Here is an 18,957-nt window from a genome sequence, read left to right as displayed (position 1 = left end):
CATGCATGCGTGGATTTGCTTTAAGAGTGGATAGTGACTGCAGCAACAAACCAAGAGGGTGAAGAATGGGAGGTGCTCAGAGGGATGGATGAAACCAAGCTACAACTGTAATGATCAACAGCTTTCAGATTTTGGTATAAAGAAGGAAAGGATAGGGCAGATGTTGCTGCCAGCCTGACTGTTGACAGGTCAATCCAGGGATGCAGTAAAATGCCTTCCAGCTACATTAATCAGCAGCCAACAAAAGTCCATAGGAAGATTCAGCAACGAACACAGTATCAGGGTAGTATTCCACAAAACCCCCAATTTGGGCAGTTGAATGAATTGGGCTACTTCCTGGAGACAGTATGCTGGGGGCAGGCCAGGGAGAAGCAGGAGCCTTTTTGGTTGACTCACAGTATGCAACATCCTAGCCCTGGCAGTCTGCATCTGATCTGGTTAGGCACAAGGCACCACATGACCAAAGGTAGAGGTACACAGTGAACTATCAGCAGCCAAGCTGAGCCCAAAGGCTCCCTTCTGTCCTTCATTCAGGGCTGGGCAGGAACTGACTGCCCTCAGGACCGATAAAAGGAAGTACTTCTTCCAGCATGGTGCCTCTGATACTGGAGGTAATATATAGTAGTACTGCCTTAATACCAGTTGCTGCGGAACATGAGCAGGAGGGTGCTGTTGCGCTCATGTTGTGCTTGTGGACTTTCCATAGGCATCTAGCTGGCCGTTGTGGGAACAGAGTACTGGACTAGATAGGCCTCTGGTCAGATCTAGCACAGCTCTTCTGATGTTCTTAGATGAGATAGGACAAATATGCACATGAAGAAAAATAAATGAAGTCACTGGGCTTAATCCTTGACATTCACTAGGGCCAGTAACTGTTTCTTAACCTAATCTATCTGACAGGGCTCCTTGGAAGATAGGTGGGGTGATGATAATACTCCAGGTTTTCATTATTAATATTATCATCATCTTAATCATCACCGCTACCACCACCATCTCCAAGTACTTCCATTTAATTGGTATATAAATAGATGCAAACTGAATTCATGTAAAGAGATGCTCCATATTTCATTCAAATGAAATATTAAAACAGTGCTGTTCTGTGATTCTTAAGGTTTTGTAATAAACGTTTCACAAATACTTTCTGGAATCTAACTTGGTTAGTTACATTCTGCTTTCCGTGGACCTTCAATAATACATGGAGTTGTATTGTCTAAGTATGTCTGGTTAACCATTTGCTGTGTTAATCATTTAGTGTAGTTCTCAGCACTGAGTGAAATGATTTCTAATTTGTGAGAGGGGAGGGGAAAGAAAGGGAGAGAGAAAGAGAGAGAGAGAGAGAGAGAGGGAGAGGGAGGTGTATTGATCTGTGGTCACTGGCACTGGGAAGACAGCACAATGCATTGAATTAAAAGGTACCATTTCTCTAAATATATTTGTCTGCATGTACATGTATTTATGTATTTTCAGGCCTTCAGTAGTTCAAAGTACTTGACAGTCATGTTGTGATGTGAAGAATATTTTTTGTTCCTATCTTGTCCATTTTTTGTTGGATGGAGGTTTGGTTGGCTCAATTTGTGCATGCTGATCTGCCTTTGGTGAATTTAAAGGTATTAACATTCCTGAATTCATGTTAGCTTTGATCCTTAAAGTAAGAGAGGTAGTGGAAACTCATTGTATGACATGGATCTGTTTGTCTTCAATTTTTTTAAATTTAATTTAAATTTTTCTTTACCTCCTGAATCATCTGGGGAGCGGATTTATTCACTGTGAGTTGGGAATAACATTCCATTGAGGAAGGTAGCATATTACTATACTTTCATCTATACAGTACAAAGAAGTTCATGTAATTCTTCCAATGATTGCCCTTTTACTTGCATATCATATCTTTAAATATTTCACAGATGTTGGCCCTTTATCCTGTAAGCCTGTGGGCAGGATTTTGTTTCATTTTCACCCATTGCTGCAGGCATTTCAGAAGTAATATAAAGAAAGAAATATGGTGTAGGTATGTCACAGTGGTTGCATTATTATAACTGACTGCACAAGGATTTCCTACAGCGGGGCTCAGTTTGAGATTAGGCTCAGCACCAGGACTCGGCCCCAGAACCTGTTTAAATGCCAAGGAATGGGATGAGCCTTGGAAAGTAAAAAGTAACAACAAAGAAGATGGTGCTTCAAAAAAAGTTATGTGTGGAGTCCATTTATCTGCCCTCAAGTAGTTTTAAGAGGTACACACACTTTTTTATGAGTGGGGAAATCCTCGGCTTGGAAGACTTGGGCTGGGTGTATGTGTGTGTGTGTGGGGAGTAAATGTGCAAATAAGTCATTGTAGTCATCATCATTGTAAACGTGTATCCCATTCTTCCTCTGAGAAGCTCGAGGTTTCTCTATATACATAGAGATATATCATTTTATCCTCACAACAACTCTGTGAGGTAGGTTTGTCTGTGAGACAGCGGCTGACCCAAGGTCACCCAGTGACTTCATTGCCAAGCCAGGATGTCCTATGCCTATGTACTATGCCACAGTGACCCAAAGTAAGAGATAGTGCTACTCTAGTGTCTGCTACAGTAAATGTGTAGTCCGCCATTGCCTCTACCTTGGTGTAGTTTTGATGCTTGTCTCCATGGCAGCCACAATGCTGGAGTCCACTTCATCAGATGCATGAAGTACAATCCTAAATTGGCAGTTATATATATGAATGATGGGAGGGGTATTAAAAGAGGGTGGGGTGAGAAGAAATAAAATGCAAAAAGAAGAGGCAGTAACAATTGCATAAAAACAAAATAGTTACAGTGACAATTAATAAATTATTTTACCAATGCTGGGTTGCTTATGTTTTCAACAACACTGCTTTGTTAGTAGTCACAATAATTATTATGTTTTTATGTAATTGTCTGCCCTTTTTGCATTTCATTTCCCTTGGGCATCAGTTCTGTTCGACCCCGCTGCCCACGTGTATAACATGCCTGCTAATTTACAATTACATATTATTCATCTGATGAAATCAACTCTAGTCCATGAAAGCTTATACCACAACAAATTTGCTAGTTTAAGGGAGCAATCCTATGGCTGCTAGTCAATGGCTAAATGGCCATAGTTTATGGAGTTTACGGAGTAAACTCCATAGTTTACGGAGCACAGGGTCATTTCCCTGTGCTCCAAGGTCAGTTCCCTGAGAACCAACCCCCACCCCCTCATAGGCAGCAGTGAACAGCCCCACGCTCCGCCCTCAGAAGAGGAGCATGGAGCGGTGAAAACGGGGTGTTCCTGGCGGCATGTCAGGGCGGGGAAGGTGGAAATGCTGGTACGACACATCCTACGTGTCGTCCAGGTGCCACTTCCTGTGCTCTGAGGTCCCACGGCCAGACAGCTGAAGTCGGCTTTCTAGCCTCGAATGTGGGGTGGCTGAAGCATGGAGGGGACGATCCCCTCCGCACTTCTCCTGCCCTGCATTGGATAGGTGGTTACCTCTGAATTTGGAGGCGGCCACCTATCCTGATAGGTTTGCACCTTCCGATTCCGCAAGTCTCTTTGTTGTTTAAATTGAAGTTTGATACACATTTGACCTGAGCAAGAGCCTGCCCTGTTCACCCATTCTTCCTACACATGTATAGCAAATGTGAAGGAGGAAGTAGCAGTAAGGATGAGTGAGAAATTCATTATGTCAAGTTTTTAATGCAAATGTAGCAAATGTTCACACCCAGAACCAACAAGCAAGCCAAGGCCCATGTCCTGAAATCTGCACTTTTCTGAGCTTGGCAATGCACTTATCAGGAAAGCAAAGCACACATAACATGTGCATATTAGTGAAAAGTGCACACAATTTGTGTATACTTGAGAAAAGTGTTTATAAAACCAAAATACATCAGTGAAAAGTACTTGCAAAATGCACACACAAAATGCACATCTTTAGGAAAATGCACAGACAGAAAGTATGGATTTCTGTGCTGACTTAAAAAGAGAAAGAAAAGGTTGCACACTTTATGTGGAAACAGGACAGAAAGGGACTTAATCCTGAAAATCTAACAATCTTTGTGGGAGAATGAAATTATCACATCTGTCTGTCCCTAAGGAGTACTGTACTCACTGCCCCCGCCCTTGATGTCACTGTGCCCACTAGGGACCCCTAGTGAGCATAACATATGGAAATAGAGGCTACATGTATACAGGTGAACACGCCTAGACTCTCTGTGTGATCAGGAATCCTGACTGCATAGAGTTCCTCATCTCATAAAGCACCTACAGTGGTGTGTGCATAGGATTCTCTTTCAGACATGTGAATGTGTAGACATCAGGGCTGCAGCTGGCAGGTGCAGAACTCCTCCTCCTTGTATGCATTCACTATACACATGGATGGGGAATGAATAAACTGGGCTACAGAGTCTTCTTTATCTACTTAAATGTATGTTTTGGGATCTTCTTTACTTATATCCAAAAATGCTTGATATCAACAAAAAATAGTTGATATCATTTCCTTCTCCTCACCCCCCCACTAAAAACACAGAAAGATGCACTTGTATAAAGATTTGTATGAGATTCTTATTAATCTCAGAAGCATTAAGCGAGCAATCTAAAGGCACAATCCTATACGTTTTTAGACAAAAACAATCCTACAACTTGGGTATTTTTATTATTTTTTTCCTATCTAAACATGTATAGGATTGCGCCCTGAATTATTAAAAAGATTGTCAATCTTCTGTAGTTTTCAGGACTCTGGATCTACTCTCATTTCACCCAAATATCAAGCCGGAGCAGTCTCCAATGTACGTGTCCATTCAATTGTCATAGTTCAGTTAAGGAAAGATTGGAATAGAGGCAGAATTCATTGTAAAAAGAAAATTACGATCACAAGAATATATTTTGTCTTATTACTCAGGAATAAAATTAACGTGGTTATGCCAGAAATGTGCTTAGCTTTCAAATCGTACATATTAAACATAGCTTGTTCTCGAGTAATATTCAGCTAAATTTTGGACATTCTTTAAAACGTATCTCCATAAGCAGATACAAAGATATAGGAATGTTCTGAAACTGACTTGCATCAAGACCTGCAAGGTTCCCAATGAGCTCTTGCTGGTTTTAGTTTAAATGGCAGTAGTTGCTACAACATTTGAGTAGCTAATGAGCAGCTAATATTGAGTAGCTAATATTCTATTTATTAAGAATAGTTGAACAAAATTGCCAGTTGTCTACTATTCTATTTTTATGTTAAGATGGAGGAACTAACTGATGAAAGATAGGACAGAGTAACAATAGCATGAAGCAGATAAATATTAACTCACAGACTACTCCAAAGAGATGTGGTCAAAATTCTGAACTGTGTGTGGGATATACATGCAGGTTTGCACGGTGTATGATGTCTAATCTCTATCCCCATTGCACTACCACAGGCATGACATTTCCAGACCAGCAGTGGTATAGTAACTTTTAAAATTGAGAGCCACTGTGGCGTAGTGGCTAGAGTGTTAGACTGGGAGCCCAGAGATCTGGGTTCTAGTCCCCACTTGGCCATGGAAGCTCACTGGGTGACTTTGGGCCAGTCACAGACTCTCAGCCCAACCCACCTCACAGGGTTGTTGTTATGAGGATAAAATGGAGAGGAGGAGGATTATGTACGCCGCCTTGGGTTTCTTAAAGAGGAAAAATGGTGGGCTATAAATGTAATAAATAAATAAATAAAATGCAGGGGGCTTCACCACACAAGGCTAAAAACCTTACTGGGGCATTTGGTTATGGATTCTTTGCAGGATTAAGATCGGCTCCTTTACATGGGCAGACATGTGCTTTGAATCAGTGACTTTCTTTCTTGGCAAGTTCTATATCATTTTACAGCCACTAGATGGTGCTGTGGTTATAGCATAACACACAACTGATATATCGGATTAAGGTTCTTTATCAGGTTATCTCCGATCTTTTAAAAAGTGGGATAAAGGTCAGAACACAGGACACACCCTGGAAGTTGACCACGTTGTGTAAAAGACTTGCAAACTTCCATGAGTGACCAATCATGAGTGCAATAAAAGCCTCATGTAGAAATGCTGAGGCACTCACCATGACACTCTCCATAATCATGCCCCCAAAGAGAGTCCAAAAACACAGACAGTTGCATGGATCCATATCAACAAACTAGTTTCCATCTCTACCAAGAGCAGGACATGTGTAAAGCTAATGGGTTCTAATTCCCCATTCAAGATCTGACCACCCCAAAATATACTTTTGCTGGGAAAAACTATCCCCCCCCCCTTCTACTGTGAGGATTGCAAATTCGGGCCAAACTAAATGTTTTGCTAATCACACACAGCAGAGCTTATACGTTCTTGACTCACATATTTGAGTGTAAGCGTGCACAGCCCTAATTCAGATCAGAACCTTGGTGATTTGGGAGGGGGGATTTAAGCTTTCCCACTTCCATTTCCATCCCAAAATTCCACACATCCCACCCCTGTAGGTGGGGTGGTTGTTAAAAACACAGTAAAAATGTATTTGGAATCAAAGCAGACTTTTTATTTTCTTAAAAATAAACTCAAGTAAGTAAGCCAATCTGCTATGCATGATTTGAAGAATGTGTAGTTTGGCCCTAAGCTCAGAGGAAACAGGGAATTCTGAGGGGAGTGACAGATGACTTCATTGTCCCTACTAATCAAAATGTCCTGGCACTTTGACCCTGTGAGCCCTGGCGCCACTACAGCAACACAGACCAAGTGCTATGTATCTTCTGAAAAGTTGGGGAAGCAACCACATACAGACATACAAAGTTTTGAAATGTAAAGGGGAAATACTAAAAATACTAAAAAGGTATTGAATGGAAATAATGTATGGTGCATAAGAGCAATTCTACTGCTAAAATGTTTGGATTTTTTAGATCATTTTAATAGATGTACATGTTTTTTTCTGTCCCAAGGGAAGCCATTCTTGCAGTTTTCCTCATCTGCCTCTGTTTTTCTTCTTCTTCTGAACATTGGGCCATATATGTGAGCACTATTTCCTTGTTTCCCTGCTCACTATCTCAAGGTGAAGAAAGTTTGTGGCTGAAATACATCCTTGAGATAGGATGCAATATTTATGTATTGATCGTACAGATATGTATACTGCTTTCCACAAAGTTATCAAAGCAGAGAATGTATAATGTAATTGCCACTAAAATAGAACAATAGGACACAACAATAAAACAATGAAATAATAGAGAATTCCTGATTAGCAATAGAACTATACACTCTGCTGTGTACTATGGGCTATACCTAGCTACGTCACACCTCATGGGAAAGCCTGTGTGAAGAGATGGGTCTTAAGAAGATGTCTGGGGCACAATCCTATGCATATTTAGACAGAAAAAAAGTCCTACAACTCCCAGCATGCCCCAGCCAGCATGGTGGGTTGGGGCATGGTGGGAGTTGTAGGACTTTTTCTATCTAAACATGCATAGGACTGTGCCCTTAGACATCAAAACATGTTGTTGTTGCTGTTCAGTCGTTCAGTCGTGTCCGACTCTTCGTGACCCCATGGACCATAGCCTGCCAGGCCTTCCTGTCCTGCGCTCTCTCCCGGAGTGTGCTCAAGTCCATATTCATTGCATCAGTGATGTTATCAAGCCATCTCATCCTCTGCCATCCCATTCTCCTTTTGCCTTCAATCTTTCCCAGCATCAGGGTCTTTTCCAGTGACTTTTCTCTTCGCATTAGGTGGCCAAAATATTTGAGCTTCAGCTTCAGTATCTGTCCTTCCAATGAGCAGTCAGGGTTCATTTCCTTTAGGATGGACTGATTTGACCTCCTTGCAGTCCAGGGGACTCTTAAGAGTCTTCTCCAGCACCACAGTTTGAAAGCACCAATTCTTCGGCGCTCAGCCTTCCTTATAGTCCAGCTTTCACAGCCATATGTTGCTACTCGGAAAACCATAGCTTTGATTATACCAACCTTTGTCGGCAAGGTGATGTCTCTGCTTCTTACTAAGCTGTCTAGGTTTGCCATAGCTTTCCTCCCAAGGAGCAAGCGTCTTTTAATTTCATGGCTACAGTCACCGTCTGCAGTGATCTTGGAGCCCAAGAAAATAAAATCTGTCACTGCTTCTATCTCTTCCCCTTCTATATGCCAGGAAGTGATGGGGCCAGATGCCATGATCTTTGTTTTGTTAATGTTGAGTTTCAAACCAGCTTTTGCACTCTCCACTTTCACCCTCAACAAGAGGCTCTTGAGATCCTCTTCGCTTTCTGCCACTAGGGTGGTATCGTCTGCGTATCTGAGGTTGTTGGTAATTCTCCCAGCAATCTTAATTCCGACCTGTGATTCATCCAACCCGGCGTTTCTCATGATGTACTCTGCATATAAGTTAAATAAGCAGGGCGACAATATGCAGCCTTGTCGTACTCCTTTCCCAGTTTTGAACCAATCAGTTGTTCCATGTCTGGTTCTTACTGTTGGTTCTTGACCCTCGTACAAGTTTCTCAGGAGACAGGTAAGGTGGTCTGGTACTCCCATCACTTTAAGAATTTGCCAGAGTTTGTTGTGATCCACACAATCAAAGGCTTTAGCGTAGTCAATGAAGCAGAAATAGACGTTTTTCTGGAATTCTCTTGCTTTCTCCATGATCCAGCGAATGTTGGTTATTTGATCTCTAGTTCCTCTGCCTCTTCGGAACCCAGCTTGTACTTCCGGTAGTTCTTGGTTCACATACTGCTGAAGCCTAGCTTGTAGGATTTTGAGCATAACCTTGCTGGCATGTGAAATGAGCGCAATTGTACGGTAATTTGAACACTCTTTGGCATTGCCCTTCCTTGGAATTGGAATGTAAACTGACCTTTTCCAGTCTTGTGGCCACTGTTGAGTGTTCCAGATTTGTTGGCATATTGAATGCAGCACTTTAACAGCATCATCTTTTAGGATTTTAAAGAGCTCAGCTGGAATACTGTCATCTCCACTAGCTTTGTTGTTACTAATGCTTCCTAAGGCCCACTTGACTTCACTCTCTAGGGTGTCCGGCTCAAGTTCAGTGACTGCACTCTCATGGCTATCAGGGACATTAAGATCTTTCCTGTATAGTTCTTCTGTGTATTCTTGCCACCTCTTCTTAATCTCATCTGCTTCTGTTAGGCCTTCTTTGTCCTTTATCATGCCCGTCTTTGCCCAAAACGTTCCCTTGATATCTCCGATTTTCTTGAAAAGATCTCTAGTCTTTCCCATTCTATTGTGTTCCTCGATTTCTTTGCATCGTTCATTTAAGAAGGCCTTCTTGTCTCTCCTTGCTATTCTCTGGAACTCTGCATTCAGTTGGATATATCTTCCTCTTTCTCCCTTGCTTTTCGCTTCCCTTCTTTCCTCAACTACTTGTAAAGCCTCATCAGACAGCCACTTTGCTTTCTTGCATTTCTTTTTCTTTGGGATGGATTGAGTTGCTGCCTCCTGAACAATGTTACGGACCATTTAATAGGGATAAATGCCAAGTTCTACACCTAGGAAAAAGAAACCAAATGCACAGTTACAAGATGGGGGATACGTGGCTCAACCACACTACAAGCGAGAAGGATCTTGGAATTGTTGTCGATCACAAGCTGAATATGAACCAACAATGTGATGTGGCTGCAAAAAAGGCAAATGCTGTTTTGGGCTGCATTCATAGAAGCATCGCTTCCAAATCCCGGGAAGTACTAGCTCCCATCTACTCAGCACTGGTTAGGCTTCATCTGGAGTACTGTGTCCAGTTCTGGGCACCACACTTGAAGAAGGATGCAGACAAACTGGAGAGGGTTCAGAGGAGGGCAACAAAGATGATCAGGGGACTGGAAACAAAGCCCTATGAAGAGAGACTGAAAGAACTGGGCATGTTTAGCCTTGAGAAGAGAAGACTGAGGGGAGATATGATAGCACTCTTCAAGTACTTGAAAGGTTGTCACAGAGAAGAAGGCCAGGATCTCTTCTTGATCATCCCAGAGTGCAGGACACGGAATAATGGGCTCAAGTTACAGGAAGCCAGATTCCGGCTGAACATCAGGAAAAACTTCCTGACTGTAAGAGCAATACGACAATGGAACCAATTACCTGGGGAGGTGGTGGGCTCTCCCACACTGGAGGCCTTCAAGACGAGGCTGGACAGCCATTTGTCAGGGATGCTCTGACTTGGATTCCTGCACTGAGCAGGGGGTTGGACTCGATGGCCTTGTAGGCCCCTTCTAACCCTACTATTCTATGATTCTATGACCTCCGTCCATAGTTCCTCAGGCACTCTGTCTATCAGGTCTAATCCCTTAAATCTATTCGTCACCTCCACTGTATATTCATAAGGGATATGATTTAGGTCATACCTGAATGGTTTAGTGGTTTTCCCTATGTTCTTCAATTTAAGCTGAAATTTTGCAATAAGAAGCTCATGATCTGAGCCACAGTCAGCTCCAGGTCTTGTTTTTACTGACTGTATAGAGCTTCTCCATCTTTGGCTGCAAAGGACATAACCAATCTGGTTTCGATATTGACATGTCTAATGGACTATAATGTTGGAAGACTCTGACTGTTTTCTAATTAACACAATTAATGGTCTTCACCCCTTCAGTTACTGTTGGACCTATAGCCAAGCCAATTACCAGCTTATTGATAATATGGGATGCGTCCAGTTCTAGTTGTTTGGCCATTTCATTGTCTCTTTTACTTTTGTTCTGTTTTGTAATGTCCTTTCTTCCTTATTTTGAGGGCCAATGGTCTGTGGCACCCCATGTGTCTATACTGTAAACAGAGTGTCCATACTGTAAACCTCTCTTGGTGTCTGCCTGATTCCCTGCCCCTCCTGATTTTTATTTTATTTCTTAATATTTTTATTTTTAATTGGGAGGATGGCTTGCAGCAAAGCGAAGGGCTGCCCTCCAGCGCCAGCTTTACTGGCTTACAACATTACAATTCATATAATAAACTAATATTATATGAAGGCTGATATGGATGAAGGTGGTCCTTCAAGAAATTTGGTCCCAAATCATTTAAGGCTTTAGGGCACAATCCTATGCATGCTCTGACAGAAAAAATCATACAACGCCCAGCAAATAAGGCTACAAATGTTCATAAAACAACAGGTACCAGCACTAAAACATTACTAAAAACCTACAACCTAATTGCAGGTATAGAGCAGAGCAATCCAGTAAAATATAGTCAGGGGAAGGCTGGAGTAAAGAAGTAGTTCTTCAGGGCCTTCCAAAATCCTGCAGTGATGGGGCCTGGTGAATCTCTGATGGCAACGTATTCCAGAGATATGGGCCACTTTGGAAGAGGCCCTCTGTTATGTAATTGCCCAACTAATTTCCATCAAAGGTTGACAAGTGAGAAAGGTGGGCATCTGTTGCTGATATTGAAGTGCGGGCAAGCTGATATGGATGAAGGTGGTCCTTCAAGTAATTTGGTCCCAAATCATTTAAGGCTTTAGGGCACAATCCTATGCATTTTCAGATAGAAAAAAGCCCTACAACTCCCAGCATCCCCCAGCCAGCATGGCTGGCTGATGCTGGGAGTTGTAGGACTTTTTTTATGTATAAACATGCATAGGACTGCACCCTTAGAGGTCAAAACCAGCACTTTAACTTTGATTTGGAAATGCACCAGTAACCAATGCAAGTGACATATTACTGACTGCCTCAAGTGGGTTCAAATGAGTGGTTTTGTGCTTTGAGGTTCAGATTCCACCTCTGCCTTGTACTTAGGTTCTTGGGCAAATGATTTTTCTTTTAGTCTCACCAGTTTGCCTTCTGGGAAATGAGTGTTTTGTGACTGGTCATGCCCACCACGGCAGCCATGTTATGAATGGGCAAGCAACTCCTATGGCAGACATTTTCTGAGAACACCCATAACATTCTCTCAAAATTTCAAATATGTCCACTGACCCAAAAAGGTTGGGGACCCCTGACATACTGCATATTGATCTAGAAATAATTGAGGAGCATGCTTCCATAGGTGCTTCCCATATGTCCTTCTTCGTACCCCAGAACCATAACAAAACTTAAGTACAACAATGTCAAGATAGGTGATGATTGATGGGGTATTCAGGGCATTTCCCAGCCAAATGTATGATACCCCTCATAAATTTAACACCCTAGATAGAAGTACATTCTGTCTCATTGTCATACAAAATAATGTTGAATTATGGAATACACATGTGCGGGAAGAGAAATTACAGACATTAAAACTGTTGCTATTTCTGGACTTCTATATGAGCCAAGTTTTCATTTCATGCCAGTTTATATCAGGCAAGAACATTGCAAATGTGAAAATTATTTAGAAACTCAGAAGAATACCTGCAAATGTAACTCACTGTTTTGAGGGATTTCTAGGGATGGCAGAGAAATCCTCCATGGACCCCAGTGAGGCCGGATTCAAAAGAATCCAGCCTCTGGAGTCTGTGGAGGAACGGATCTCTTACCTCTGCCTCCACAAGGAATCCTCTCTGGCTGGATCCTCCCTGCCGGCTGGCTCCGGAGTAGGGATGGCGGAGAATTTCTCCCCGAATCTTCGGGAGGCCGAGTGCCGACACATTCGGCCCCCCAAAGTTGGTTGGGAAATTCTCCGCCGGCCCCCCGCCCCCCCGGGACGGGACTTACCTTCAGCGAATGTCCCTCTGGGCGGCGGGTCCCGGCGGTGGTTTGGCAGCTGTTCGGCGGCGGTTTGTCGCGGGTGGGGGCGGCAGCTGGTCTCCCGACCAGCTGCCACCACCGCCATTGCAAAAAAAAAGTAAAAAAGTAAAAAACACCCGTGATAGGCTACGTAACGATTTACGTAGCCTATCACGGCTAGATTTCCAAAGTCAGCCATGATAGGCTACGTTAATCGTCACGTAGCCTATCACGGGTGACTTTGGAAAAAAAAAAAAAAGCGCATACGCAAATGGTGGCAGCCCATGGGCGCCGCCATTTGCGTTCCTTATTTTGGCATGTCTAGTCTACGTAAAGATTTACGTAGACTACGGCGAAAATAAGGGCACGCTATTTGCGTTGCCCTTATTTTCGCCGTAGTCTACGTAAATCTTTACGTAGACTAGATGTGCCAAAATAAGGAACGCAAATGGCGGCACCCATGGGCCGCCGCCATTTGCGTACGCGCTTTTTTTTTTTCCCCCAAAGTCATCCGTGGTAGGACGTGATGATTAACGTAGCCTATCACGGCTGACTTTGGAAATCTAGCCATGATGGGCTACGTAAATCGTCACGTAGCCTATCAAGGGGTCTTTTTTTTTTTTTACTTTTTATTTCGCGGCTGGGGAGACAGGGCGCTTGAATTTTGGCCGGGCGAGGTGGGAAGCCTCCCCCTCGGCCTGAATTTCGGCCGAGCGAGGCGGGAAGCCTCCCCCCCTTCGCCTGAACTTCGGGGGGAAAAACGAAGCACCTCCCCCCCACCGCGAAGCCAAGCTGCGAAAAGGTAAGTGACTTTTGTACATCCCTACTCTGGAGCGCCAGCGATATGGCTGCCATTGCCGTATCACTGGCTGGGCTGACTGTCTGCGGATGCAAATGGCATCCAGTATGCCATTTGCGGTCAGAAAGCTGTTAGATTAAGCTAAATACAGTCGTAAATAGCTGCATTTAGCTTAAACTAAAGGCTTTATGGCCGCAAATGGCGTCTGCTACACAAATGGCTAGCCTATTGCGTAAAAACCCACAGACGTAAATGGCATAACAGACTCCATTTGCAGCCATAAAGCCCTTAGTTTAAGCTAAATGCAGCCATTTACGGTTGCATTTAGCTTAATCTAACAGCTTTCCGGCTGCAAATGGCGTACTGGATGCCATTTGCATCCGGAGACAGTCAGCCCAGCCAGTGATACGGCAATGGCGGCCGTATCACTGGTGCTCTGGAGCTGGCTGGCGGCTTTGCGGAATTGCCACGTAGCGGAGCCAGCCGGCTAGGATTCTGGGGGGACAGACGGATCGCCTTCCCGCCCTGTGTACACCCCCCCCCCAGAACGGTGGGTAAGTGATTCGTACATCCCTAGGGATTTCACATTACACATTAGAAATGAATGAACAATTATACTTCATGTTGTAACACTTAGGCATATAAAACAGATGTAGAACTACTTACTAATCTATCCCAGTGCTCTTGTAAAGCAATTGCCAATGGCATGCTCTCCAATGCTAGGGATGCTAGAGAAATTCCAGATGGACTAAAATGAGCTTGGATTTCTAAGAATCCGACCTGCAGAATCTGCTGTGGAGCAACCCCCTCAGGCTGCACGGAGTCCGTGGGCTTTTGGGTGATTTTTTTCACTCTCCTGAAATTTATGCTTATAAATTTGTAGGAAAATATGTAAGTTTCTGCTGAGGAAACATTGAATGGAATGGGAGAGAATACACTAAATGTTATGTACTAAGGTAAATTATGTAAATACTTACGTAAATACTTAGGTAATTATTTACGTATTTTTCCGCATGATGGAAAAATCATGCGGAAAATCGGCTCTGAGTGGACGACAGAACAAAAGGTGTCTGACAATCCACAAAACACAGGCGGAACAGAGTTTACACAGTCCATACATCCCTAGCCCAGTCCCATTTCAAGATGTTTTGCATTGCGTCATCTCTTCCTTTATATGCCATATGAAGCATAAATAATTTGAGAAATGCATTTTGAGTTCAGGGAGATAGTTCAGAATTCACTCGGGTCTCAGATAAGATCAGGAAGGTTATTTTCCCTTTCAACTTAACTCATATTTGAAGTGTAGTTGCAGTAATCCTGTTATTGGAAAATATGCTATGGCATTAATTCAAAATCAGACATTGGGGGCCATAACCAGGCACCATTCTGCATATAAAACTCACATCAGCCTCACTCAAGTTTCTGCATATGGAACAATGACAGTCTTTGACCCTTAACATTTTATTTTATTTTATACAAGTTAAGGGCAAAGCCTGTCTTTAGATGCATATTTGCAGCTCCCACTGTGATTAAGACATGAATGCGCATCTGAAAATGAATTTTGTTCTTAAGTGTCTACATATGCTTTTCACCTTATAAATCATGAATTTATTCTGATTCACTCACCCTTAACTTTTTCTGTCTCTCTCTCCTTCCCTCTCTCTGTCTTCCCAAAGCTTTCAAGTAGCATTCTGGATATATACAACAGTGACCAAGGAATGCCAGCTGCTAATATGGGACTTACCAATACTTCCTGCCCATCTAATTTGCCTGTTAAAAGGGAAATCACAGGTAATATAACTCTGAGATGTTGGCATAGCATTATAATTCTGAGAATAATAGTACCTGCTTTGTGGGAACACTGCAACTGAAGCATTTGTGATGTGCAGAGGGTGAAGACAGACAGGCAGGCAGACACAAAGTGTGGTGAAAGTGGTTTGAACACGCATTCCTTTCTTGTGAAAACAACAGTACATGTGTGTTTAAACTTACAGTGGGCCAAAAGTTTTTCCCCCCCCATAACTGTATCCCAAATTGGAGTGGATTTGGGAGGCAGCACATCTCTTGGGTCTCAAGAAGTCTTACATCTTTTATTTTTTCTTTACTTCATTTTGTGGTGTATCAGTGGCAGTCATGCTCCGGTGGGCAGCTGCCAAAAAAGGCAATTTGCTTGATGGTGGACACCATTTTCCGTAGAATTCCCCTCTGCTAGAGTCATGCAGAACGGTTTCCCCCCCTTCTTTGCCCAGAGGGCGAATTCTGGGAAAAATGGTGTCCACCACCCAGCAGCACCTGGGAGAAAGTCTGGTGACAGCGATGAATGTTGTCTCTTTGAGCTTCATCCTCCCACCCCCAATTGCCAGAAAAACACATGCACATGTACGTGCATGCGCGCAAAAACACACACACAGAGTCACCAGCTTTTGGCTTAGCACTCATTGAAAACATTTCTATCATGCTTTAGAATGTCTATCTTTCTCCACCCTTGGTCTAATAACTGTATTGTTTGCAGAATACATAAACTATTCACCTCAAATATATCCTACACATTATGGGACATGCATGTTTTGACTTATTTGCTTTGCTTTGAGATTTTGACCTATAAAGTTCTAAATGGTGTTGGCCCTATTATCTTATGGTAAGCATGGGGAATGTGTGGCCCTCCAGATGTTGTTGGACTACAGTTCCCGTAAGCCCTAGCCAGCAAAGAGAATGGTGTGGGATGATGGCAGTTGGAGTCCAGCAAAAGCTGGAAGGCCAGACATTCCCCACCCCTGTTCTAAAACATGGATGTGGCTGGACAGTGTATCCTGTCATGCTCTAGGATCTGACTTTATTCATGGCTTACCAATGGGGTGCTTTAACTCCTTTTGCCACTGTTGTGCATTGCTTCCCCTTGGTCCCTATTTCACACATCTCTATTTTACAAGGGCTACTCTTCCGACCCCTTGCCATGCATTTCTTCTTTAGACTGAAGAAGGCAGCAAGCTGTTAGAATAAGAACATAAGACGAGCCTTGCTGGATCAGACCAAGGTCCATCTAGTCCAGCATTCTGTTCACACAGTAGCCAACCAGCTGCCCATGGGAAAACCACAAGCAGGACATGAGTGCAACAGCACATTCCTGCCTATGTTCCCCAGTGACTGGTGTACATAGGCATACTGCCTCTGATATTAGAAATAGCACATTACCATCAGGACTACTAGCCACTGATAGCCTTCTCCTCCATGCATTTTTCTAATCCCCTTGTAAAGCCATCCCAGTTGGTGGCCATCACTGCATCTTCTGGCAGTGAATGCCATAGTTTAACTATCTGCTGTGTGAAGAAGTACTTCCTGTTACCTGTCTGATCAGCTTCCTGTGATGATCCTGGGCTCTAGTATATTATGAGAGAATAGTAAGAATAATATTATAAGGAATGGCCAAAGGATTTCCCAGCAAAAAAAGGAATTGCCAATCATAGCCAATTCTCAGGGGGAGGACTGCATTTAAGCTGGAGTGATAAGAGCCGTTGCTCACATCACTCCTATTTTAAGTGGACTGTCTAAGACTGACTCTGCTCTTATGCCCCACTGCAGTCATCAGGTGCTTAGCCCTTGCTTGCTTGGTTTTTGTTTATTAAATTGAAGGCAGGGCAGGGCTATTGGGACTGCAGGAAGGGCAAATGATGAAATCCTGATTTGGATCATACCCTCCTGTGTGGCTGCTATTTAGCAGGAACCAAAAACTGAGCATATAAGATCTGATTGAGACCAACACTTGTCTACTTTAACCCTTAACTTCAGAGGCGCTTTTCAGACCATGCTGTGAGCCCTTTGAAATACATCTTGCATTCAAAGAGTAAGGCAGGGGGAAATAAGTAAATACTTAAATCTCATTTTGTTTTTCAGGGCTGCCCTGAATTTAAAATGTCCTCACTGACTTTGGAAGGTCTTGCTCAAAACTTCTTGCCCTACTTACCCAGCACAGAATGTTCTCTATAATGAGTGATGTGGTGGGTGATGTGATAGTATTGTCTAGTTGGGCAACTTATAACATGCAATCTTTATGGACATCATGCTCCTAATAAACCTAATTACTGTAGGAAACATAGCAGATTTGCACACATTTTGGCTTCTGACCAATGATAGAAATACATTATCATCCATTAAATTTGTTCCAGGTTGCCACAAATTACTGTCTTAAAGTTCACAATACATCTATTCATGGAAAAGCCATATTAATGGATTAACAACTTTAAAAGTTACATTCAGTTAATCCAAAGAATGCTAACAACCATGTACAGTCTATCAGTGCAATGCAAAGGGAACAAAGAGAGGTTTTTTTCCCCTATCCCTCCCAATATGAGTATTTTAGAAATCTGATTATGTCTTGTATGATGGGAAAGGGAACTCAAATTCACTTTAGATTGTTGTAAAGTTTTTCCCACCCCAATATTATGTACAGCAAATTAGAAAATTGCTAGTTGCTGCATTCTTTTTTTTTCAGTTTCTAAAAATTAAAAATGCATGACAATTAAAACAAAAACAAAAATGGTCCACATATGCCATACACTGCAAAGAGGGAAAGCGGGAAGTGGAAAAAATAATCTTTAGCAAATCTGAGAGTGTGTAAAATTGCTTAAAGACTTGTTTGAAAAGTTGTGTTATGAAAAGGGCCCATTGTAACCTGAGCAATTGCTGGAGTTTTGACCCAAAGTCTGCTTAAATAATTCTTGCTTTCTGTCAGAAACAGATACACGAGCAATGGCAAAGGAGAGGCAAAAAAAGGATAACCATAACCTCAGTGAGTATGTTTAACACTTTCTTAACACTGTTCAGAAGGTATTTCAAAAAATACTTGGCACCTACATTGTATTCCTTTCGGCGCCAGGTGAAGACCTTTTTATTTTCCCAGGCATTTTAGCATTTTAGCTTTCTAAACTTTTAGCTTTGCTGTTTTAAATCTGTATTTTAAACTCCTGCACTGCTGCTAGGTTTTATTGTGGTTTTATTGTTATATTATGGTTTTAATTTTTATGAATTTATATTATGGTGTTAATTTTTGTGAACCGCCCAGAGAGCTTCGGCTATTGGGCGGTATAGAAATGAAATGAATAAATAAATAAATAAATTCAGCTATCTGTTACTGTTGAAGAATGGTGGATGGTCCTTTATTTGTGGAGAAGGCACACCACAAGGATCCACATGCAAAATGGCGGATCAACTTTCCCCACAATGCACCCAGAATATTTCCATACATGATATATAATAAGTTGGAGCCAAGAAAAGGGTGCTTCAAGATTGAGGGCTGCTAGCATGACCAATCAAAAGACATTGCAGCTCTTCTGTCTTTCTCTCCTGAATGGATTTGATGTGGTAAGAACAAAGATGGAAAGAAGTGGCAGGAAAACATGGGAGAGTTACAAGTGGAAGACAACAACATCTCTCCCCCACCATAAACGTCTATGAATGAGGCAGGGCAATTGCATGATACATGCCTCTTCTGGAATTACCCTTACTCATGCTTAGCATAGACCTATTGACATCAATGGGACTTAAGTTGGTCAAGTCAAGTCCCATCAGTGGGAATTAAGTT

General features: G+C 42.5%; 1 protein-coding gene across 1 annotated transcript in view; it reads left to right on the top strand.

Annotated features, from left to right (window-relative positions):
* Nucleotides 1-18,957, top strand: part of TFEC (transcription factor EC) — a 49,776-nt gene that overhangs the window by 9,553 nt on the left and 21,266 nt on the right. The window contains exons 3-4 of the mRNA XM_084811820.1: nt 15,056-15,170; nt 18,109-18,165. Coding sequence (XP_084667946.1) covers nt 15,056-15,170; nt 18,109-18,165 — 172 coding nt within the window. The remainder of the gene's footprint in view (nt 1-15,055; nt 15,171-18,108; nt 18,166-18,957) is intronic.

The sequence above is a fragment of the Heloderma suspectum genome, chromosome 7 (assembly GCF_057233095.1).
Source record: "Heloderma suspectum isolate Gila_16-S chromosome 7, 16-S_ref, whole genome shotgun sequence".
Classification (NCBI taxonomy): Eukaryota; Metazoa; Chordata; class Lepidosauria; order Squamata; family Helodermatidae; genus Heloderma; species Heloderma suspectum.
The sequence above is the reverse complement of the archived record's forward strand: the minus strand, read 5'-3'. Positions and strand labels throughout refer to the sequence as shown.